Below are 25,048 nucleotides of genomic sequence, written 5' to 3' on the forward strand. Positions count from 1 at the left end.
TCTGGGTAAAAAGATGTCCTCATCTCCCCTCCAACCTCCCATGTAAAATGGCAAAATGGTAATGTGCTACAGCCTCCCTGATCCCAAGGCAAGTACCTGTGGGGTATATCATCACAACCAACACCAGGAAGAGCTTGCTTCCTCCCTCCATCCCCAGAGCTTAACCCAGTGCAGTGGTGCCCTTTAAAACAGGCCAAGGTGAGAAGACTTTCAGGAAGACTGAAGAGCCAATGAGGGGGCACCTGGGTGGCGTCTGACTTTGGCTCAGGTCATAATCTCACAGTTTGTGAGTTTGAGCCCTACATCGGGCTCTCTGCTCTCAGCATACAACCTGCTTCAAATCCTCTTGTCTCCCTCTCTTTCTGCCCCTCCCCTGTTCATGCTCTCTCAAAAATAAATAAGAATTAAAAAAAATAAATAAATAAATAAATAAGCATTAAAAAGAAAAAAAAGAGAGAGAGAGAGAAAGAGCGAGCCAGTAGGGAGGGGAGCTACACTGAGGATGAAGGATACAGCATTCCTTTTGGGATGCATTATATGGTATGTAATACTGTTACTTAGAAAAATATACATATATCAACACAGTAGCAGGATCACACCCAAGAGATCACAACCAGTTCAGGGTAGCGGTTCCGGTAACAATGTCACATCTCTACCACTAAGAAGTGAGAAGGAAATGTTCAAGAGGAGAGCACCTCTAGGGCGCTTGGCTGGTTCAGGCAGGGGTTCAGGCAGTTAAGCGTCCAACTTTAGCTCAGGTCATGATCTCACGGTTTGGTTTATGAGTCTGAGCCCTGCGTTGGGCTCTGTGCTGACAGTTCAGAGCCTAGAGCCTGCTTCGGATTCTACGTGTCTCTCTCTCTCTCTCTCTCTCTCTCTCTCTCTCTGTCTCTGTCTCTCTCTCTGCCCCTCCCCTGCTTACACTCTGTCTGCCTCTCTCAAAAATAAACATTACAATTTTTTTTGAAAAAGAAGGAGAGCACCTCCAAATGTGGCTCTGAGAATGGCAAAGATGCACACAGACAAGCTGGAACAGAATTCATGAAATATGTGGGTAAAAAGTAGAGCTTCTAAAGGAATACATTTTGTTTAGATAATAACTAAATGTGTATGTGTAATTAAAAACAATAAATAGGGCGCCTGGGTGGTGCAGTCGGTTAAGCGTCCGACTTCAGCCAGGTCACGATCTCGCACTCCGTGAGTTCGAGCCCCCCGTCAGGCTCTGGGCTGATGGCTCAGAGCCTGGAGCCTGTTTCCGATTCTGTGTCTCCCTCTCTCTCTGCCCCTCCCCCGTTCATGCTCTGTCTCTCTCTGTCCCAAAAATAATAAACGTTAAAAAATAAATAAATAAATAAATATTGTAGGGAGGCCAACTTTCCAAGTACTCTAAGTTTATACAAAAAATTCTTTTATTTTTATTGGGCTGTATCAAAAAATTCTTTTATTTTTATTTTCTCAAGTTTATTTGTTTTGAGAGAGAGAGAGAGAGACAGACAGACAGACAGAATGAATCCCAAGCAGGCTCCGCACTGTCAACACAGAGCCCAATTCGGGGATCAGACTCACTAACCATGAGATCATGACCTGACCCAAATCCAAGAGTGGGATGCTTAACTGACTGAGCCACCCAGGCGCCCCTCAAAAAATTCTCCTGGCAAAGTTAAGGCCTGCTTTATATTGGGGTAAAAATGGTGCGTTACCTCTTCTTGGTGCCTGTCTTTATCTGTACACCAGGCATGGTACAGTTTTACAGAGGTGCTCTGAGGTGGGAACAAGAGTAAAACATCTAGCCTCCTGCCTGGCTCGCAAGAAGTGCACTCCCCAAACGTGGGCTGTTCTCTACCCACTGCCCTACAGTTCCTCCAGAGTCCACTGGGAAATGGAGGCCACAGGAGGGACTTGACAGTACGAGGCGATAAGGGCATATACTAAGCCTGTGCTCATGGAAGGAGTGCAAAGAGAGGAGGCTTCAATGCCAGGCAGAGGAATGGAGTGCCAAAGGATATCCTGGTTAGCCTTTAAAAATATAAAGATTTTTAACTGGTTGTAAGTGTGATAAAATGACCACCATTATTAGTCTCTTCATCCTGCAGATTTTCTTCCATGCATTTTTCTATTCTTTACATAAACAGGATCAGGCTGTATATGTATTACTTTGCTTCCCCCCATCTCCCCCAGTAAAATTGGCTGTTTCTCTCACCTTTTTAAAAACTGTGATGAAATGTGTGAAACAATGGAACATTCACCTTAAAAAAATTTTTTTTAAATGTTTATTATTTTTGAGAGAGAGAGAGAGACAGAATCCAAGCAGGGGAGAGAGAAGGAGACACAGAATCTGAAGCAGGTTCCAGGCTGTCAGAACAGAGCTCGACGTAGGGCTTGAACTCACGACTGTGAGATCAGAATTTGAGCCTAAGTCAGACACTTAACTGACTGAGCCACCCAGGCACCCCTAAAATTCACCCTTTTAAACTGTTTGGGGGGTACAGTTCAGTGGCACCAAGTATACTCACATTTTATACAACCATCACCACCACCCATCTCCAAAACTTTTTATCTTCCCAAACTAAAACTCTGTACCCATTAAACAATTAACTGTCCAGTCTCCCTTCCTTCAAGCCCCTGGCAACCACCATTCAACTGTCTCTATGATTCTGACTACTCCAGTTTCTCACACAAGTAGGATCATTCAACATTTGTTGTTTTGCTATTCTTCCCCATTAAACTATATGCCTTAGCCATGTATCTGTCCATACAGAATTCCTTTCAAAGACGGCATAATATTTACACGTAATCATAATGCATTTTTTAACTTCCCTACTGACACTAATTTATTTATTACAATAATAATTCAATGAGTGTCCTTGTAGCTGTCTTTGCACTCTTGTGGAAATATTTCTGTAGGAAAATTCCTAGAAGTAGAATTGCTGGGACGAAGCATAGAGGTTGCACCCAGTTTCACTCTGCCCTGTAATGTCCGTGAGCCACCAAGGATTGTGGGAAATTAAGCTGGCAGAGAGAAAAGGGAAAACCTGGTTTCACAGGTCACTACTGCAGTGACATAGGCAGAGGGACGGTGGCAGAAGAACCAGCATCTATTGGGGTCTACTGTCTGCATTCTTACTTAAGGAGTAAACAAAATAGAATTCTTATACACATTAGAAGCACATGTGACAGGGCGCCTGGGTGGCGCAGTCGGTTAAGCGTCCGACTTCAGCCAGGTCACAATCTCGTGGTCCGTGAGTTCGAGCCCCGCGTCGGGCTCTGGGCTGATGGCTCAGAGCCTGGAGCCTGTTTCCGATTCTGTGTCTCCCTCTCTCTCTGCCCCTCGCCCATTCATGCTCTGTCTCTCTCTGTCCCAAAAATAAATAAACGTTGGAAAAAAAAAAAAAAGAAGCACATGTGAAAGGGCACCTGGGTGTCTCAGTCAGTTAAGTGTCCGACTCTTGATTGTGGCTCAGGTCATGATCTCCCAGTTTGTAGGATTGAACCCCATGTTGGGCTCTGTATGGGCAGTGCAGAGCCTGCTTGGTATTCTCTCTCTCCCTCTCTGCCCCTCCTCCACTCATGCTCTTTCTCTCATAATAAATAAGTAAACATAAAAAAAGCAGCACGTGTGAAAAAGGAGGTTTGAGAGGAGAAAAATAAGCCTTTAAAGAAAAACTATGTGTGCTTAGAAAGCTCTCAAGCTACTCTGTTACTTTTACACCATAGACATGTTTCAGGTAACTGTGGGCTCATGAACTTAGTATCTGGTTATCTTTTTTTTTTTTTAATTTTTTTTTTTCAATGTTTATTTATTTTTGGGACAGAGAGAGACAGAGCATGAACGGGGGAGGGGCAGAGAGAGAGGGAGACACAGAATTGGAAACAGGCTCCAGGCTCTGAGCCATCAGCCCAGAGCCTGACGCGGGGCTCGAACTCACGGACCGCGAGATCGTGACCTGGCTGAAGTCGGGCGCTTAACCGACTGCGCCACCCAGGCGCCCCGGTATCTGGTTATCTTAAGATGTCAAAACCAAAGGTGAAAGAGAAGGAGACAACACCGCCTTCACAGTCCTGAGCCTGAGAGTTTGCTAGAAGAAGGAGATGATAGCAGGAGTACCCCTAGTAGAGCTTCAACCTCTAGGAGGACATAAGGATCAAGACCAAGCTGATCTTTCCAGCCTCTCCCAGCCTAAGCTTCCTTCCCTCAAGGGTCTCTCCTCCATCATCCCAGGGGCAGGGAGTAGGAAAGAGTCCTGAGAACCCCCAGGTTCTGGGGCTCCCAAAACACCAGAGCTGCCTTCTCCAGACACCTGTCCCACCTGGAATGACCTCCCCACATTCAGTGGCACTCAGCAGGGCACAGATTCTCCTGCCTTCTCCAATGTACCTAGGGAGGCTGGTGGCCAGCCCACACAGGGGAATTAAAGAAGGAAGGGGGTGGCGAAAGTAGAGAAACAGGATTTGGTAGATGACTAGGTGTACCACACTGTTCTTAACCCTTTAGGGGGTTACTGGCCCCCTCAAGAATCTGAGATGTGTGGGCCTCTCTCCTGAAAAATGCACATCCTCACTGAACTCTACATACAGTCTGGGATGTGAGCAACTGTGGACTCTATCTTCAGAACTCCTGATACAGGGAATCAAATTAGAGGAATGAGTCCAATATTGAGCCTTCCCACTTCAGAACAAGGATGTTTTTGTTCATGAATTCACGGAGTTGAACTGCAGACACTTAAATATAAGGGGATGGTCAAATACCCAAGAAAAAATGTTCAGCAGATAGTTGGGAGCAATGGATTTGCAGCTTGAGTGAACCTAATTCGAAAACAGATTTGGGAATAGCCTACAAAGGGAAGACAGAAGGCATTCTAAGAGTAATGTGCAAAGAAAGAAGAGCACTGGGTCAGGGCCCCTATAGGTGAGAACTGCCTGAGCAGTGTGAGAGAAGGTCTGTAAAGAGACAAAGAGGCAGAACATCTACCCCCTCCCTGGAAGCCATGGGTTAAGAATCTCCTCCCAGTTTCACATGGGAAATCTAGGTCTCATACATACCCTTTGGACCACACGACAGAGAGAGAGGAGGAGGGTCTTGCACTGTGTGGCCCTTTAGGTCCCTGACAGCCCTCAGAGTTCACGGTCTGCGGCTCAGTTCTGAATGAGCTTTGGCAAAGCCTTCCCAACTTCTTCGCTGAAGAGATCTACACGAAAAATCCCTTCAAACCAAGCCACCATAGTGAAAAGGTCTCAAGCACAGGGTGTGATCAGCAAAAGCCAGCGTATGGGAAATCCTAAAAGATAAATGACAATTGCTTCAACCAAACAATTACAAGGAGGGGCACCTAGGTGGCTCAATCAGTTGAGCATCCCACTTCAGCTCAGGTCATGATCTCATGGTTTCTGAGTTTGAGCCCCAAGTCGGGCTCTGTGCTGACAGCTCGGAGCCTGGAGCCTGCTTCTGATTCTGTGTCTCCATCTCTCTCTGCCCCTTCCCCTGCTCGCTGTCTTAAAAATAAATAAATGTTAAAAAAATTAAAAAAAACAACAATAACAAAATAACTATAAGGAAAACAATGAGCATATATAAAATTAAGAAACCTTTAAAAGAGACACTTCAATCAAATGCAATGTGCATATCTTATTTGGGTCCTGATATGAATAAATCAACTGTAAAAAAAAAATTATGGGAAAATCAGGGACATTTGACCACAACCAGATATTTGGGTGAAAAAAATAATGTACTGTCATTGGTTTTTAGGCAGAAAAAATGGCATTGTAGATAGCATGGTAGCTCTTTGTCTCTTAGTGATACACAATGAAATACTTATGGATAAAATATGTTCTAGGGGTATGCCACCTAAAAAAAGTCAGGTTTTTTTTAAGGTGGGGAGTGACAGGCAGAGTGACGTGGAACAAGATGGACTAGTTGGTAACTACAGAAGCCAGTGACGGATGACAGACTAAACCAACTGTTCATAAGCTTAGGAGACTGTCTCTTCCTTCAAACTCTGAGGTGGACTATAAATTCAATTTTGTGGAAACAGGACCTTTTCTTGCTCCCAGAGTATATTGCAAAATACTAATACCACTTGCTACTTTTATTACTTGGTATTCAAGTAGGCAAAAAATATAATTTATTTAAAAAACAAAAACGTAATCACACAAGAGAAATCATCTGCTTACCATCCACTGTAAAAAATGTGCTCAATTTGTTAGGGTGATTATCTCACTAGGTACAATAACTTCACCTAAAGGGAAAATTCTTCCCCAGAGCATCTTCTTTATGATCCCAACAATGGAAAATTTTCACCTCAGTAAGCTGGCCTCAGGGAGGCTCAGGCTCATCCCTGTTGCCTAGATACCAGTGACATCTCTGGTGCCTACAGAAGGCTCTGGCACCCCTCTGCAAGAGAGACTGGCTAAGGTTCACCAGTCAGCGGTTGCTCCTTCCTCCCACATTCCGCTGCCCAACAGACCCCAGGATAGTATACAGTTGTACCGGTCTGTCACTTACGAAATGGTGAAGCACAAAAGTTCTATTACATCTGCTGAACTGGTTTTTACAATTATCTCAACTCTAGTGCTGGCTCTCATGCATTTGATTTCTTTCTAACAATTCCTGTGAATTCTAAAGTCACAAGGCAAATAAACCAATTGGAGTAACAGTTAACAGTTCAACCGACTTTTTCTCCAAAGAAAAAGTCACTAAGCCATCAACTGGCCTTTCATGTCAAATATGATAAAGTATTCATTTTGCTCGGTTTCTAATTCTGATAGTGGCTAAAGTTGAAACAGTAACACCACCACCCTGAAACTTCTCTTCACATACTTAACACCAGGCTACAGGATGCAATTATACGAGCTCCGCAGCAGCAACCTATGTAAATAAGCATCTGAGGTCACTTAAATGTAACCCTACTAAAAATGCAAATACTTTAAATACTAGAATTCATCAAAATTACCGTAATCATGGTGTTTTATATAAAAAAAATCATAAAACTGGTGAACTGGAACATCTCTGTTAGCCACTTTTGAAAAGTTTCAGTACTTTTTCTTCAAACTATTCTTTCATTCTTCCAACTATTATTTTATTCTTGGGTTACGTGCAACTACCAAAACGTTTCATTCCAAGCAGTAACTAGTTCTGTTTCCCTGGTACGTAAGAGCACCGGGTTTTCGGTTTTCCACATTTTGTTTTCACAACGTTTGGCCTCATTTGTCTGCTAGTGCAGCTTTCTTAACATAGGAAACTGAGGAAAATGATACAAACCCTTAGAATGCAAGAGACAAAAGCAGTCTTTAGGCCAATGTGAAAGAAATGAAAGCTCCACCCACGGCGACGCTTATCACTATTAAAGAAGGCGTCCTCTGATCCATTCTGGGACTTTTTTGGATAACAAGGTGGGCAGATTTCCTCACCGTACACCAGCTGACAGGCCCCACTGGCACTCAACACTCAAAATGGCTGCACATCTGCCGGCCCCAGGTAAACGGCCCCTGAGGCGGTGGGCTGACTCCTCCACCCGCAGACTCAAGGAGAACCCCCCACCCCCAATAACCCGGGACACCACGGACGCCGCTGTCCTGGGAAGCAATGACCCAGGAGATCGTTCCCCCACAAAGGTCTGAGAAAACCTCCTCAACGACCGGGGTAGATCCTGCACCGCCAAAATACCTGGGAGACCCCTCAATGACCAGAAAAGACTCTGTCCCTCAAAATCAGGGGAGACAGTCTCCCCCCAGTAACCTGAAGAAATAACGCCTCTCTCAAATGACCGGGGGATATCCGGCCCCACAAAGACCCTGAGAATCCCCCCCGCCCCCAAGATCGCGGGAGAGCCCCTCCCCAAATAACTCGGAGACACTCCTAATGACCAGAGACTTCGCCCCCGAACGGCCCGGAGACATCCTCCACCAAAACTACCAGGGCGGCAGAGCCTTAGGCCGGACAAGGCGGGCGTTACCTGCGGCCTCGGCCCGTCCAGCGGTGCTTCCGTCCTATTGTTTCTCTCCCATCAAGATGGCGGCGGCCGCGCCGAGCCCCGCCCACCGCGCCTCGCTCCCGGAGCCCCTCGCTATTGGCTCACACCGGGAGCCCAGCTCGCGGACTGGGCAGCGCGAAAAGCGCTGTTGCTAGGGCGCCGGGATCCGAGGCAGCGGCTTCCGGGAGGGGCGGGGCGAGGAGCGGGGCCAGGGATGGGGCGGAGCCTTGCCTGCCTTCAAGGGGGAGGTCAGGTGGGTGGTAGGGTGGACAGATGGGTTTGGGGCATGTGGGGTGCTAGGGATGCTTGGGTGAACGGATGGCTCAACCAAGTGTCCCATTTTTCCAGAGTCCAAGGGTTTCCCGGGATGTGGGCTTTCCAAGACTAATACTGAGGCAGTCTGCAACAAACTGCGAAGTTCTTCACCCTAGCATACGGCGGGACACAGGACTGGATGTGGTTGGATGGAAAGATGGGCAATAGAGTGACTGTAGACGGTGAGCAAAGGAAGGTTATATACACAGGTGGATGGATGACTGGATGCAGAGGGGTGGACAGAGGAATGACTGTAGAGTCCTCTGGGGACTGGCAGATGACCCATTGCCAACATAGGCCCTACCAACCTCCACACTGCATGACTTGTCTGAGGCTCATTTGTCCTGGGTCATTTGGGTTGGCCAGAAGAGCTCCCACCTGAGTGCATGTCAGTGTAGCTGGCAAATTCGAGGGGGGAGGGAGGTGCTACTGAGAGTGGTCAGAGCCTGATCTCCACTTTTTTGTAAATGAGGCCAACGTTGCAGCCCCATGCTGTACGTGCACTGGGGGGTTGCAGAGGTGTGGATTCATGCATATGCTTATTTATTCAATAGATAGGTACTGAATACCTATACACTGTGCTGGAAATATAGCATTGAACCAAAATGGTTCAAAGGTGGAGGGGGGGGGGTGGCGGGTGGCTGCCTTTATAGGAATGGGCAAGAACGACTTCCTGTGACCAGCTGATCTCTCTTCGCTTGGAAACACTTTACCTGTGAGTTTCAGGGCTCCATGCCCTTGTGGTTTCCTCTCACCTCACTGGTTCCTCCTCTTTGCCTCCTCTCTCTGTCTACATTATTTCTATCATAATCTTATCCAGGTTCATGGCTTCAGATTCCACCTCCATGTCCATCACTCCCAAAAGTGTATGTCTAGTCCAGACCCTGAGGGCCACACTCAATGCCCAGCTGTAGACTCTGCATCTGCACTCTGACTTCCACTTGGCATCTCAAATTCAACTTGTGCCACCCTAGCTCTGGCTCATCCCCCAAACACACTCTACCTCACTTTCCCCAGCTCAAAGTGATGACTGCTTAGTCCTTTCTATTGCTCAGACCAAAGGCCTCATAGTACCTCTTAACTACTTTCTTTCCACTTACATTCAAGAAGTCCTATTCCTTCCATGCATCATCTACCCAGGATGAGAGCACTTCTTGCCAGGTCCATGGCTTCCACCCAGCCCAAACCACCACCATCTCTCTCTCTAGGGCAATGTCACGGCCACCTTCCAGTCTCCTGCTGCTGCTCTTGCCACCTGCAGTCCATTCTCCACACACCAGCCTGTAAATGCATAAATCAGAATCCCTCTTGACCTGTTCAGAGCCCTGCAGTAGCACCTGCCCAAGGAAAAGTCAGAGCTGTCAGGGGCCTTATGATCCCCCATTACCTCTGTGGCTGCATCTCCCCTGTTCATCTCCGGCTCCGCTGCTCAGCAGCTCGATTTCTCACATATCACACTCCATGCACTCCCCTGGCTCAGGAGCTGGGCTCCAGGTGTTCCCATACCTGGAATGCTTTCTGCAGATTTCCACAGGACTGTACCCAAATGCCCTCGAAGTCCCTCATTTCAGACTGCAACAGGCACCTTTCAACCAGCACGTGAGATCACCTTTATCCCCTTACGCTGCTCCACTCTTTTCCATAGCAGTTACCTTTTTTATGGAAGCATTTATTATCCTTTATAGGAAGCGTGGTTTCCTCCACTAGAACAAGAGCCCTGTGAAGTAAGAATCTCTCTGTTTTAGTCACGGATATATCCTGAGCACCTCAAATACCAAGGAAGCTCCAGAAGTACCTGTTGGCTGACTGAATAAGAATGGCACGTGGTATTAAACGATAAGGGCTATGGAAAAAAATTTAAATGGGGCAGTAGGAGGGAGGTTGGGGCAGGGTGAGAGTACCCCAGATCAAGGCTAGCCCTGCCTGGGTCAGGCCCAAAGGTCCCCACACTCAGCAGGGTTGCTAGGAAGCCCAACCCAGTGTTTGCTCCTGTTCCCTGCCTATAGTCACAGAATAAAAAAAGCCCAACAGGCACCAGTCATTCAAGCCCTCACAGATAAGCACTGTCCCACCTTCCTCTGATGACCCACTCTCCCATTCCAATGTTGCTATGTGTTGGGTTGAGGCTGGACAGAGTAGAGTCTCCCTGGGGCAGCCCCGCATTAATTCACTATTTCTTCCATAAGTGTTTACCAAGGGGTGACCTGGGCTAGACACTAGGTACATGAGAAGAAGGGACACGGCAAGAATTTGAAGGATTTATAGAGTCCTTGCCCCACAGTGAGGAGTGTGGGGAAGTAAAGGATGGATCCAACAGTAAAAACAACAACAACAGCCAAACAAATAAAAACCCAGCTTCATTATGGGCAGTGTGAATAATGAAGAAAAGGAACCAAGCTGATGTCCAGAGTATGGTGTTTATGTCCAATGCAGCAGGAAAGGTATATCTGAGAAGGGGACATCTGAGCTAAGATGAACCTGGAGGCCTGGCTGAGCAGGGAAAGAGACGCCATTCCAGGAAGATAGTATAACAAGTGCAAAGATCCCCAAGGAAAGAACAAGTTTGGTATGTTGGAGGAATATGAAGAAAGTGGTTGGGTCTAATGGAAGAAATAGCTCAAAGTTCAATGGAAAGCTCAAAGGCATGAAGGAACAGACCACAGACAAGAGATCTGGAGGCCAAATCCAGGCGTCCTATTGTGCAAACAAGAGTTCTAGAAGGAGAAAAAGGGATGGCCTGAAATAGAGGCACAAACCAAATAAATGATAGAAGAAAACTTTTCTGACTTGAAGAAAAAGCTGTGTCTGCAGATGGGAGGTACTGGCCTCATTCCCAGGCATTATGGAAAAGGAAAGACTATAGTGAATTCTTAAACTCCAAGGAGAAAGAGAACATTGTACAAGCTCACAGATAGATAGAACAAGTCACCTACCAAGGAGGAAGGGCCAACTGGCCTTAAACTCTCCCCCATAACAGGTAAATTATCCTGAAGGGTCAGTCCTCATGCCTGGAGGGAGAAGGTAGCCATTAAGGTAACAGAAAAAGTAGTGAAATTTCCAAATTACCAAGAGAAAAAATGGAATGAGTTACATCTTAAAAGAGAGAGAGAAAAGAGGAAAGTAGTAGGTAGTTGGTAGTTTCATATAGTTCAATTGAATAGAAAGATAAAATCATAAAGTAAGAAAGAATAAGCATAAAGGAATTGTGGAATGAGCAAACATTCATGATTGCATAATGTGATGATTGGAAATCTAGAAAATCAAAAGGACTTCTTTGAAAACTACTACAATTAATAAGAGAAAATGTTAAGGTAATAAATACAAGAAAAATATGTCAACAATTTCCTACAAATAAGCCCCTAGAAATCAATAAGAATGAGGAAAATATTCAATTAACAATAACAGAGCTATAAAATATTTAGGAATAATTTATTATGAAAAGTATAGGAATTGTACTAGATGGGAAATTTCCTACAGAAAATTGTATTAAGAGTCTTAGAGGTCGGGGAATGGGGTCAGGATTCATCCATCACTTGAAACTGGACACTTGCCACTTTGGACAAAATTTGGATTTTTTTTTTTACCCTTTTTTTTTAAGTTTTTAAAATGTTTATTTATTTTTGAGAGAGAGAGAGAGGCAGAGCATGAGCAAGGGAGGGGCAGAGAGAGAGAGACACAGAATCCAAAGCAAGCTCCAGGCTCCGAGCTGTTAGCACAGAGCCTGACCCAGGGCTCGAACTCAACAGCTATGAGATCATGACCTGAGCTGAAGTCAGATGCTAACCGACTGAGCCAACCAGGTGCCCCTTTAATATTTGCTTCATGTTTATTTTTGAGAGAAAGAGAGAGAGAGAGAGGCGGAGAGAGATGGAGACACAGAATCTGAACCAGGCTCCAGGCTCTGAGCTGTCAGCACAGAGCCTGACGTGGGGCTCAAACTCACAAGCTGTGAGATCATGACCTGAGCTGAAGTTGGATGCTCAACTGACTGAGCCACCCAGGTGCCCCAGGACACAATTTGGATTTATTAGCAAAGATAAAGGAGAAAAAGGGTATTGGGTCCAAAAGAACCTCACAACATGAAAAAATAGTCAAGTTCATCAGAAGGCAAGGAATACAAATCAAAGTTAAAATGTAACAATGGCAAAACTATGGAGAGAATAAAAAGATCAGTGGTTGCCAGGCATTTGAGGGAGAGGGAGAGATGAATAAATGGGTGGAACACGGAGGATTTTTTAGGGCAGTGAAACTGTTCTGTATAATACTATAATGGTGGGCTCATGTCATTATCCATTTGTCAAAACCCATAGAATGTACAACAAAAAGAATGAACTCTATGTAAACTCTGGACTTCGGTTGATAACAGGTCAATATTGGTTCATTGATTCTAACAGTCATACCACACTGATGTGGGATGCTGATGGTGAGCAAGGCTGTGTGTTGGGGCAAAGAGGTGATATATGGGAACTCTGTACTTTCTGCTCAATTTTGCTATGAACCTGAAACCACTCCTTTAAGAAAAGGCTATTAAATTTAACATTTTTAAATGTTCATTTATTTATTTGGAGAGAGAGAGAGAGAGCACAAGTGGCAGAAAGGCAGAGAGAAGAAGAAACGGAATCCCAAGCAGGCTCTGCACCATCAGTGCAGAGCCCAATACAGGCTCAAACTCACGAACCTCAAAATCATGACCTGAGCGGAGATCAGGAATTGACTGTGCCACCCAGGCACCCCAAGGCTATTAATTTTTTTTTAATGTTTATTTATTTTGAGAGAGAATGGGAGAGCGCGCGCGCGCGCGCACACACGCGCGCGCGCACACACACACACACACACACACACACACGAGAGCTGGGGAGGGGCAGAAAAAGAGGGAGAGAAAGAATCCCAAGCAGGCTCTGCGCTGTCAGCACACAGCCCCATGTGGGCCTTGATCTCATGAACGGTGAGATCATGACCTGAGTCAAAATCAAGAGTCAGACGCTTAACTGACTGAGCCACCCAGGCACCCTGGCTATTAATTTTTTTTTAAGAAGAGAAACAAGGGAAGTCACTTTATATTTAGTAAACTAGCAAAAGTTAAAAAGAACTGCACCAACTCTTGCTTTTCAGGATGTAAGGAAAAGGATTTGTCCCAACATTACTGACAAAGACTGGTTATAACCTTTTTGGAAAGCAATTTTGCAAACCCCAGTAAAATAAAAATGCAAACGCCTTTAAACCCTATAGTCGCAAACTTTGGATTCTCACTTACAGAAATAAAAGCACTGAGATGTGGGCTATATGGTCAGGGATATTTATTGCTACATCATGTGTAGTGGGAAAAAAATTGCAAAGTGATGGCCCATCCACAAGGCCATGGTTAGGAACATTTTGGTGCCTTCACACTGTTCTGGCTACTATGCTATGTAACAAATTACCCAGCTTTAGCGGCTTAAAACAGTTACATTTATTTGCTCACAAATCTGCCGTTTGAGCAAGATTCAGCAGAAACTGTTCTCTGCTGCATCCGTTTGGGCAGCTTGAATGCTGGGGCTGAAATCATCCAAAGTTCCTCACTTGAGGTGTAGCTGTCAGCTGAGGCTCGAGCTGAGACCTGAAATGCCCACGCGTGGCCTCCATGTGCCCTGGGCCTCCTCACAACTTGGTGGCTAGATTCCAAGGATGGTTGTCCCAAGAGAGAAGAAGCCAGGTGGAAGCTGTATCCCCTTTCTAACCTAGACTCAGAAGTCGCAGTGTCTTTTCTGCCTCATTTTATTCATTAGAAGCAAAGTCACTAAGTCTGGGATATATGTTCAAGGAGAGGGAAATTAGACTCCACCTTTCACTGGAGAAGTACCAAAAAGTCTGGGGACAGAGTTTTGTTTTTGTTTTTGTTTTTAATTTTTTAAATGTTTTTTTTTATTTTTGAGAGAGAGAGACAGAGTGTGAGTGGGGGAGGGCCAGAGAGAGAGGGAGACACAGAATCCAAAGCAGGCTCCAGGCTGTGAGCTGTCAGCACAGAGCCCGACTTGGGGCTCAAACCATGAGATCATGATCTGAGCCAAAGTCAGATGCCAACTGAGCCACTCAGGCACCCCTGTTTTGTTTTGTTTTTTGTTTTTGTTTTTGTTTTGGTTTTGGTTTGGTTTTGAGAGAAAGGCACGAGAAGGGGAGAGGGGAAGAGGGGCAGAGGGAGAGAGAGAAAGGATCTTAAGCAGGCTCCATGCTTAGCGTGGAGCCCAACACAGGGCTCGATCCAATAACCCTGGGAACATGACCTGAGCCAAAATCAAGAGATGGATGCTCAACCGACTGAGTCACCCAGGTGTCCCTTGGGGACAGGTTTTATGTCATCATCAAAAAGAAGGAATTGGAATAACACCACTTGAATTGGAGGGCTTGAAACAAGTTGAGATGAATGAGAAAAGAAAGATGCAGAAAAGTGGGTACAAAATGGCCTAATGTACACGACAAAGGCAAACCACTCTATGTCAGTGTAAGTTGACCCATGTACATCACAGGTTTGGACTCCATTTATTTGCATATTTTCCCATAAATACAGTACAGTACTGCATATGTATTTTCTCTTATGATTTTCTTTCCTCTAGCTTACTTTATTGTAAGAATGGAGTACATAATACATATAACATACAAAATGTGTTGAACAACCGTTCATGTTATTGGTAAGGCTTCTGGTCAACAGTAGGCTATTAAATTAAAAAACATTTTTAATGTTTATTTTTGAGAGAGAGAGAGAGAGAGAGAGAGAGAGAGAGAGAGAGAGAACACAAGCGGGGAAGGGGCGGAGAGAAGGAGACACAGAATCCAAAGCAGGCTCTGGGCTTTGAGTCGTCAGCACAGAGTAGGCTATTAAATTTTTGAGGAGTCAAAAGTTATACATGGGTTTTTTTTTTTTGACTGTGCAGAGGGTTGGTGCCCCCTAACCTGCGTGTTGTTCAAGGGATAAAAGATAAAGACTGTGCTAAGACCCAGCAGTTAGGATGGGTTCTCCCTTATGCATTTAATTATAGGTGTTTATATCACCATATGAAGAAAGTGGCTATTTATTTGTTGTTGTTTTTTAAGTAAGCTCTACACCCAATGTGGGGCTTGAACCCCCCACCTGGAAACCAAAGTCACATGCTCCACTGACTGAGCCAGCCAGGTGCCCCAAGAAAGTGTTTTTTAGAGAGGCATGTTTAAGTGGTTAAGGATCAAGAAAATCGAGGTAATGACCACCTCATATTAAGCCAAGACAGAGCAGGGAGGAATGACTGAAGAGCCGCAGGGACACTGCAGGGCGCCAGGAGTGTTTGGCCTGTGAGAAATCATTGAGCGGAATGTCTTTGTTTTATGCACCTTTCGGTATTAGTTATATTCCACACTTTGAAAATTTTTTAAATTAAAAAAAAAAAGGCAAAGCAAAGCAAACACTGCAGAAGGTTCCCAGTGGGTGGAGAGTGAGGAGCCCAGGGGAGGGATCCCAGCCCAGACCACTGGACACTCAGCTCAGCACAGTGTCCCAGGTGGAGGTATAAACCTGGGGTTGAGCAGCATGGAGATAACACCCAAAGCCACGCTGCTTCTAACAAAATGCTGAAGGGTCCCAGGGTGGGGAGTGGAGTGGAGCCCTCCCTGGGACACTCAACATTTAAAAAAAAAAAAATTTTTTTTTTAATCTTTATTTTTGAGAGAGTGAGAGAGAGACAGAGTGAGAGCAGGGGAGGCACAGAGAGAGAAGGAGACACAGAATCCAAAGCAGGCTCCAGGCTCCGAGCTGTCAGCACAGAGCCCGACGCGGGGCTTAAACCCATGAACCGTGAGTTCATGACCTGAGCCGAAGTCAGACGCTTAACCGACTGAGCCACCCAGGCGCCCCTGGAACACTCAACATTTAACTGTAGTCTGAGTTAAAGCTGGCAACCAGGAGAACTGGATGTTCCTGAGAAGGTGGTCGGTCCTTGAAGCACGAGGGAGGAGTCCATTGTGGTGACTTCAGCTAAGACTCTGGGGAGCCAGCATGTGCTTTGGCTCCGCTCTTGTAAATCTCCGGGGACTGCGGTGCTGTACTGTGGCCAGAACAGGAGGTGAGGAGGCGACTATAGGGAAGTCTCAAGGCTTTTGCCATGAAAAGAGAACAGTGGGGCAGGAGCTAGGGGGGCACATGGGGAACGGAGGAGGAGCCTGGGGCTTCTGACCCATCGTTTCTGTGTTCTTTAAAGATGAGGTGAGGCCATTGCTGAGGGGGCAGGGGCACAAAAGGTTAGAGGATGAGCCAAGGGCCAGGCAGCGAGCACTGCAAGGGGCCTGGAGATGAAGCGTGGCGGAGGTTGCTGAGCAGAGACCTTGTCTCTGGGGTGCAAGTAGCTGGGCCCCAGGCAGGGATCTGCCAGGGCGAAAGAAGTTGTCCAAAAGTGGAGGAGTGAGAGTTGGACCAGAAGATGGAGGCAGCCTTTCTGTGCTAGAGATCCCAGTTGGGGACCACTTTGTTCTTCCCACACAGCCCTGGCCTGGGATTGAGGAAGGGAGGGCTCCTCTCTGCTGGGGCCAAGGCCAGGGCCAGGGAAAGGGTCTGGAGGGAGTGTGTGGGTAGAGCTGTTCTGGGGTCAGTTATCTATCAGAAACCCTTCCCTGCCTGTTCCTTAAATCAAGCTGGCCATTCTCCATCAACTCCACCCCCCAGGGCCCAGGGCTCCCAAGGTCCCCAGTGTCAGAGGGTTGTACAGGCAGCTCCGAACCCGGTTCAGAACATGATGTTCCCACCAGGGCAGGGGCAGGACTCAGGTCCCCCACAACCCTACCTCCTCCCCTGCATCCATAGCTCTGGGAAGTATGCCAGTTGGGGAGGGGCTGGCTGCAAATCACTCCCGATTTTGTTGTTGTTGTTATGGAACAAAAGGCAGGAAAATTACCAAGAAAAGGCTCCCACAGGACCAAGATGGAGGCAGCTCCTAGCACATTGTCCTGGACACACACCTCGTCCTCACCATGTCCAGGCTGCGAAGAGCCACAAAGGACACTGGAAATTCCCATTGTGCTGGAAGGCCGCCTGGTCTCAGCGAGCCCTACTCTGGCACTCTTAATGTACCTTTGCCTTCACTTTGTAAACCTGGCCCATGACCAGTTCCCAGGCGCAAGGCTAGCCCTCCTGGGATATAAAACTAGCTTTATCCATTTTTCAGGTATGAGAATAACTCACATAGGTTTTCAGTTGTGAGGCCAGTTCTCTGTCAGGGAGTGGGCCTGCTTTTTGCTGTGAGCCAGAGATGCCCAGCTTAAAGTGATCACAAGGGAGAGACCATACCAGCCACTGAACCCCAGCCCCCTACTGTGGTTGGGCCTAGGCCCAGCCCAGGCAGGTGAGGGGCCAGACTGGAATTCCACTGGGCCAAGGCATGTAGGCAAAGCCAAGGGCAGCGGAGTGGATGCCCTCCAATAGCCTGCTTCCTTCTTTACAGAGGAGGAAGCCAAGGTGCTGGAGGGTCTCCAACTCCTCATCTGACCAGCCTTAGCCTGGAGCTGCCAGTCCAGTGGAGCCATCTTGAGTTCTGAAGGGTCAGTGCCCTGAGTTGGGGGGCTGGGGGTCATGTGCTTTCTGTCTCCCAGCTCTGTCCTGGTTAGGAGAGCACTCTGGCTTCCAGAGCTGGAAGCTTCAACAGCCCCTCATCTGGGGTCATATGAATCTGTATGTGGCCTCATTTTGCATCCTGGGCATGGGGCTGTGGGCCAGCTCTGGGACAGGACGCCAGGAGTCCAACGTGGCTCATGTGCGATTCCATCTTGCTTGGGATTGATGCACATCTGCCCCAAAGGCCTCTGCCCCGATTGTCCTACAGATCCGAGCCTCAGCATCAGGTCCCCCACTCCTCCAGCTGCCCAGGCTGGGCTCATGGCAGGCATGGGAGAGTGTGCTGCAGATGTCCCATCGAGCCTAGGCCTTTCACTTTCAAAATGAAAATGTCCAGGCTAGCTATGCTTGGATGTTATGCTGGAAAGTGCTGGTTTGCTTGTCTGGTGGGTCTAGACTTAAGCTTTTCCTTTTTACCAGTTTGCCAGAAAAATAACCGACTGCAAATCCCTGCTTCCTCATTCTGGGGGCCTGAGGACCTGGCCAGAAAAGAGATTGCTGGATCTGGCTTTCTGCAGAGTACACAGTGACTTTTGACCCTTGGCTCAGTGCAATTCTGCACAGGGAGGAAGTGGTAGGGCGATGGCCAAGAAGGCCATGGAGATTTGGCTGGTACTATTTAGACCTCCTACTCCAACAGCTGACCGGCAAATGCCCATCCTTCTGCCTATCAGGATGGACTGATTGGTGGGGTCAGGTCCTGGCTTTCCTAGTGTCTGTGGGTAGCTCCTTTGGTTTCACACTCCAGCCTGGGCAGCCTTCTGCCCTCTAGTCTACAAATGGGTTGGGCACTGCTTGACTTATGCACTTAAAGACAAGCCAGATAACTGGTTTGATAGAAGAGAAAGAAGTGCTCACAGGAGCAAGGATTCTGGTTGGGAAGAACTCAAAGAAAAAGGGGTAGAAATGTCACACAGTAGAAACAAATTTCAGAAAAGTTTGATTTTTTAGCACATGACATTACAAAATGCAACCTAGACCCAAAAGGCATCTCTGGCCAAGTTTCACCATGATGTTTAGGATGACTAGGATGACGGTGACAATTTCTGAGGAGTCCCTACCTGGAGGGAGTCTCCTTCAAATCTCAAATCTAGTCTTTCTCCTTTTACAGGGCCTCAGATGCTTGTGTAACCAGAATGGTGTGATGTGGGCTAGAGCAGTGAGGGGTAGTGCATGCTTGGCACTCACTTTACAAAGAGGCAATGGCAGCCCTGAAGGAGAAAAACAGCATGACCAAGAGAGGCAATAAGGTATTGGGAACATGATCATCCTTGAAATAGGAGATCCGGGCTGCTGCCTGTGAGTCTGGGAACATGGGCTCCATCATCAGTGGAAGAAAGGTCCAGAATGCCTTGGCGAATCTTACTATCATTGTTCTTGCTAATTCCTGGAGTTTAAACACAGTGTCAGGAATGTCCACAGCAGGTCACCAAAATGTGCTCAATGAATAAATAAACTGAGTTCAGACCGAATTTCTAACACTCTCATTTAGAACTTGGGTAATACTCATCTAAATTCACAAGTGGTTATTATTCAGTGTGTTCCTGGTCAACACTCTGCATTTTATCTGCATATCCCCCACATAACCAGGTAACAGTATCTGTGCCGTCATCTGTGACAGAGCAGTCTGTAGAGGAGATGGGTAAAGGAAGCAAAATTTATACTTAACATGATGCCTTATGAGACAACCACAGATTCCTTAATCACAATATAAGTAAACTGTTTTAATTCTGTTATAAAATGAATGCACTAAGATCACCGAGGATATATTCAGGTACCTTTGATGGGGCAAATTCAGAGCTTCATGTTAGAACATTCAAGAAAGCAAAGTCCTCAAGTGACATGTACTCTGAGACTGTGAACAATATGATCTTAACATTGTCCTGGCGCTTAATAACTGTTCATAGCAACACCACCACTAAAACCACAAAGGCCAAACCATTTAATTTTAAAGGCCATTTTGGCTTTGAGAGAGTTCAACTACTAGTTTCTTGAGCCCCAAGGGGATATTTTGTATGTTCACCCACTACTTGACACTTGTGTACCACCAGGTCAAGGCAAGATCAAACTGGAACACGATTTTATCATAGAACAGTTTCTTTTGGTCACTTGGAAAGAAACCGCAGGCACACTGAGTTATCACAGAATCATCGCTAGTTCTTGTTACAGCCACGTTACCGAGAAGGAAATGGTAGAAGTAACACTGTCAGACAGGAGTTTTCCGCTGAGCTTCATTGGTGAGTTTATCTTCCCTGCAAGGGATATACTGGATGCCCTTCCACACCATCTTCAACAACTCAAATACCATGCTGTCATAGTTAATTTTATGTGTCAAGTTGACTGGGCCATGGGGTGCCTAGATATTTGGTCAACCATTGTTCTGGGAGTTTCTGTAAGGGTGCTTTGGGATGAAATTAACATTTAAATCAGTAGATTAAGTAACGCACATTGCCCTCCCCAATGTGGGTGGGCCTCATCAAATTAGTTGAAGGCCCAAATATAACACAAGGACTGACACTCAAGTAAGAGAATTTTCCTGCCTGCCTTCAAACTGGGGCATTAGCTCTTCCTGAATCTTGAGCCTGCCAGCCTCTGGAAAGGAACTACACTATCAACTCTTATGGTTCTTAACCTTTCAGATTCAGACTAGAATTTAATCATCAGCTCTCCTTGGTCTATAGTTTGCCAGCTTATCATGCAGATCATGAGACCTGCCTGCCTCCATAATTGCATGAGTCAATTCCTTATAATAAATCTCTTTACACACACACACACACACACACACACACACACACACACACAATCCTTATTGGTTCTTATTGGAGAACCCTAATACATATTCCCAGGTCTCCTCTCTAATTTTCAAGAGCTCACATCCCAATCCCAACAATGTATCTGCCAGATGGGTACTATTATGGCCTGGAACCCTGAAATGAGAGGACAAACAACACAGGGCTGCACCAGAAAGTCAGACATGATTTGTCAGCCTTTATTAACCAAGAGCAAAGCCGAGCCCTAGAGTTTCCTTTTAAAAAAACCCAACCTTGTTTATGGCAAACAATGATTTAATTATATGTTCAATACTACAGAGCAAGAATTGATCACTTTCTAATCACTCATTCTTCTGAGATTAAAATGTAAGTGTAAAACAGTTAAAATAAGATTGTCCCCAATGATTTAAAAACAATTCCAATTGACAGACATGTCAAACACTATGTGTAGAACTCAGGACCAAAAAAAAGACCTTAAAACATTTTACCTTTGAGGTAGCACAATAATGCTGAATTAGATTTCTTTTATTACAATGAGCTTAAGAAAACAATGAGGAATCTACCTTTTGCTCAAGGTGGGCTAAATGGTTTTCTGCAAATCCCCCATGAGGTTAGTGACAGTTTTCTTTTTTTCTTTTTCTTTTTCTTTTTTTTTTTTTTTTACGTATAAAGATAGCCCTGCAGTGTGTAAAAGGAAACCCACAGGGGAAGGCTGCTTCCCATAAAATAGACATTAGAATCATTGAGGAACGTCAGCAGTCAAGACAGGAGGAACAAGAGGTAATTGTAGTGAAAAACCAAACAACTTGTATCTTGTCAAGAATGGTTTACAAGAACGTGTCAAGAACAAAAATTTCAACATTAGCCCACTGAAAACAAAAATTAAAAGATGACGTTCATGGGTCTTTTCCCTTCTTCTCTGTGCAAAAATGCTTTCACTTTTTTGAAATGAGATAAGATTGTTTCTACACTGCGACATGACATGGAAATTTTGTGTGCCCAGGGTGCTGCTGGGCACCAGTGGCACTTCTCACTGACTACCATTGTGAGCAGAGAATCTGGGCAATAAGAGGATGAACATGACCCCTCCTGGCTACAGAGCCATTTCTTGTCACTTTGCTGCTGAATTCACTCATTAAACTGCTCAAAGAAAAACTGCACTCTCACTTGAGAATCTCTAGCACTTATATATAAAGACTATCAACTAAGAGGATAGCCCACGTCAACCCTTTCTTCAGGGAATACAGCCAAAAGAAGAGAGTGGGTATGATAAACTGAGGCCAGAAGGAAGGATAATACTGTAGGTTGGACCTCAAGGCTCTCAGGAATATTCTTTACCATCCCAAACAATAGCTAAAATCCAGGAAAGAGGGCATGAAGCTCTAACCCATGGAAGAGAACAATATAAAACAATTAACACAGGGATCTCTTCCTAATATGCTCCTCCCCTTGAGGCTCACCCAACAGTTCAGGGCTTGCCTGACATAATGTGGACACTGGAGCCCTCAGCTGAGCTTGGTCTGCCACCTTTGAATCTCCATGCTGCAAAGAGAACTGGGACACTGTCAGACTCCTGGCACCTTGGTAATGGTTGTATCCTATTTCACTCACCCTGGTCCTTTTAAGGTCTTCCTCAAGCCAAACCCCCAAAGGGCCCTGTATGCAGTGAGGGTTTGGACTCATGATCTATATATCAATCTGTAGTTAGAGCAGGAGGACTTAAGACTGATGGATTTTACTCTGTAAAACAGCAACCATCAGTGAGTTGGGGGTATCAAAGAGGCTTCTGTGAAGAGGAAGACTGAACTGGGATGTGCAAGGAGGCAGGCTGAAAAGGCCCATGCCTAGCAGCCTGCAGGAGTGACTCTGGCACTAAGCTCACAGCCAGCCCTAACTAAAGCTGGCATGGGGGGTACAAAGAGGGCATCTGCTCAGTAGTTAAACAGTGTCCTCACATAGTTGGGGCCAGACCTCTGTGACGCTCCTAAAGCTCAATGTACCTGCCACTTTTGCAATAAACAGGGGTGATTCCTGTCTGCTAAAGTGCAAGATCTGCTTTCCTAACTTACTTGATAATAAAGCAACACCCTGGAGAAGAACAACCTTGGAAAATCGTGGGAAAAACCACACGGGCTTTCCCAGTGCTAGCTGCCTGTTTTGGGGTATTAGTTACAACCTCTCACGATTCTGAGACCTGCGATGCAGGCTACCTAGGGCAGTGTGAAAAGAGTCCTTATGCTTTCACATCACAGAATGCAAGAAAAAGGGAGAATTGACCAAAGTTGTGGTAGGTCACCCTTCCGGAAATCTCTCCACCACACTGTCCATGGCAAAAGCAGAGAGCCTGGCTTATGTGGACAATGGAAGTGACATGTGGGCTCCATCACTATCTATAACAGGAATAACTCAAGCCCCAGCATGTGATCTCTTAGGGATCTATTGAGTGACACAAATTTAAAAAATAAATCATATTGGGAAGGGCCTCTTGATTTAATATAAACTTGGCTACAACATTCAAATTATCTCTATGCAGCCTTCACACTACTCTTAGGATCTCTTGTAGTTTCTTGATTCTAAGTCATTGTGAAGGAAAAAAAAAATCCATTCTGAAATATATTTAATTAGGATAATTCATCAGCATTCTACCTGATAGAATTAAAAGGCTAAAAAAGTTTTAAAATAAGCTAAATTACTTTCCTCTGGGGTTAATAATTGGAACCCCAAATATCCCAACACCTTAATTAGAAAGGTTTTTACAGTAATTCTATGAAATTGTGAGTAATTCTGATTTTTAAAAACAAAGCGTTGATCTTCAGGATGAATGCCTGAGTCAGCTGACAAACTGATACACGCGAATAGGTCTAATAAGAATTCCCTAAACACAGAAATAATTTTTTTTTATTTCAACAAAAAAAATAGCTGCTTCTTCTTTAAAGAGTTTAAAATTGATAGTTCAACAGCAAAGCTATGTGATAACACCGGAGTAGAAGGAAAGGGCTCTCTTTTTAGTAGTACAACCTCTTGCTGGCACACCGCCATTAGCTGGTAGGGACAACTGGGAACAAGATGGCAGGAGTCGCCCAGGGAAGTATTTGGGTCAGATAAAGTGATGGCACGTCCAGACCCTGGCTCCTTAGAAATGCATAGTGATTCACTCATGCAAACTGCACAGAGATAAATAAAACAAAACAAAACCTACTAAAACAGAACAAAACACCCCAACCCAGAAAACCTTCCCTGGCTCTCTGCTACGTGAAGAATGTGCTGAACCCAAATTTTCTGCTCTAACACAGGTCCTCATGACCAATCGGTGTGCTCTGGTGCACTGACCTGCTGGGCCCTGGGCAGGGCCCTTTCCTAAACAGCACTGTGAGTTTGGAGACAGCTGTCACAGGTATAGCTGTCAGCAGACAGTACAATGCCACAGGACCACAGACCTCGGTCCTACCAGCTGCCATTTTTTACTGTAAAACCAAAGTCTACAATTGTGAACAAATGTGTGGACTTTCTCAAAGGACAAAGGAGAAGATCGAGGGCTACAACATTTCCTCCCTTGAGAAAGGTCGGGGGTGGGTGTCTACAGTTATACACAGGTTTGTGCAGACCTGTGGTGACTTCCAACAGCAACAGTAGCAGCCAGAGAGGAAAGGAAGATGATTACACTTTGGACTTTGTATCAGGCACTTAAATTGTTGGAGAGACATGCCGTTTTGAACCAAAGGTGTGACAACTGGGTTGGAATAATCATTACAAGTGGTCTAATAATGGGCTTTCAGAAGCAAAGTGGAAGGAGGTATGGGTCGAACCTCTGCCCATCTTTTAGTGCTGACTTTCAAGTTTTCTAAATGCCCACGGCCATAGCAATGGCAGTGGCGGTGGCAACAGCAGGAACAGTTCTGTTGTGTCTGTCTTCTGTGTGTGTTCTGTGGCTGACCAGAAGGTTTTGGTGTCACACTGAGAAGGCTCTGTGGTGTGGCACACCTACTGCCCGGGATCGATCAAATCCATGCTGGAGCCAAACATCTTCACCAGTTGTTCCTCGTAGTGTGAGATGTTTCTCTTCATGATGTCCATACACGGCCCCAGAAGCCTCTCAAATGCTTGCACGTCCATAACTGCATTGTTAAAAAGAGGTGCACAAGAGAATGAATTCTCTACATCATTAATTCAAAGTCATTTCCCACATGCAAACTTTTTTTCTTTTTAATTTTTAAAAATGTTTTTCATTTATTTTTGAGACAGAGAGAGACAGAGCGTGAGCAGCGGGGGGGGGGGGGGGGGGGGGGGGGGGAGGGGGGGGGAAAAAAAAAGAATAAGGCCGCCCCCTGGGTGCCGGCACCACACCCCACCCCCCCGGCGCGGACCACACCACGCGTGGGATCAGG

General features: G+C 45.8%; 2 protein-coding genes across 3 annotated transcripts in view; both read right to left on the reverse strand.

Annotated features, from left to right (window-relative positions):
* The window catches only part of IP6K2 (inositol hexakisphosphate kinase 2), a 31,385-nt gene extending 23,330 nt beyond the window's left edge, over positions 1-8,055 (reverse strand). The window contains exon 1 of one of the 2 annotated variants that reach the window (XM_040445296.1): positions 7,950-8,055. The gene's annotated coding sequence lies outside the window, so the exon portion shown is untranslated. Of the gene's footprint in view, positions 1-5,040; positions 5,166-7,949 lie in introns of those variants that run through there. The other variant, XM_040445295.1, reaches the window with a different exon arrangement.
* Positions 8,056-20,848: 12,793 nt separating this feature from the next.
* PRKAR2A (protein kinase cAMP-dependent type II regulatory subunit alpha) overlaps positions 20,849-25,048 on the reverse strand; it is a 113,441-nt gene continuing 109,241 nt past the window's right edge. Inside the window, exon 11 of the mRNA XM_040445297.1 lies at positions 20,849-24,778. Within this exon, the coding sequence (XP_040301231.1) occupies positions 24,645-24,778 (134 nt within the window). The 3' untranslated portion in view covers positions 20,849-24,644. The remainder of the gene's footprint in view (positions 24,779-25,048) is intronic.

Source organism: Herpailurus yagouaroundi, unplaced genomic scaffold (assembly GCF_014898765.1).
Source record: "Herpailurus yagouaroundi ecotype Mexico unplaced genomic scaffold, PumYag 193, whole genome shotgun sequence".
NCBI lineage: Eukaryota > Metazoa > Chordata > Mammalia > Carnivora > Felidae > Herpailurus > Herpailurus yagouaroundi.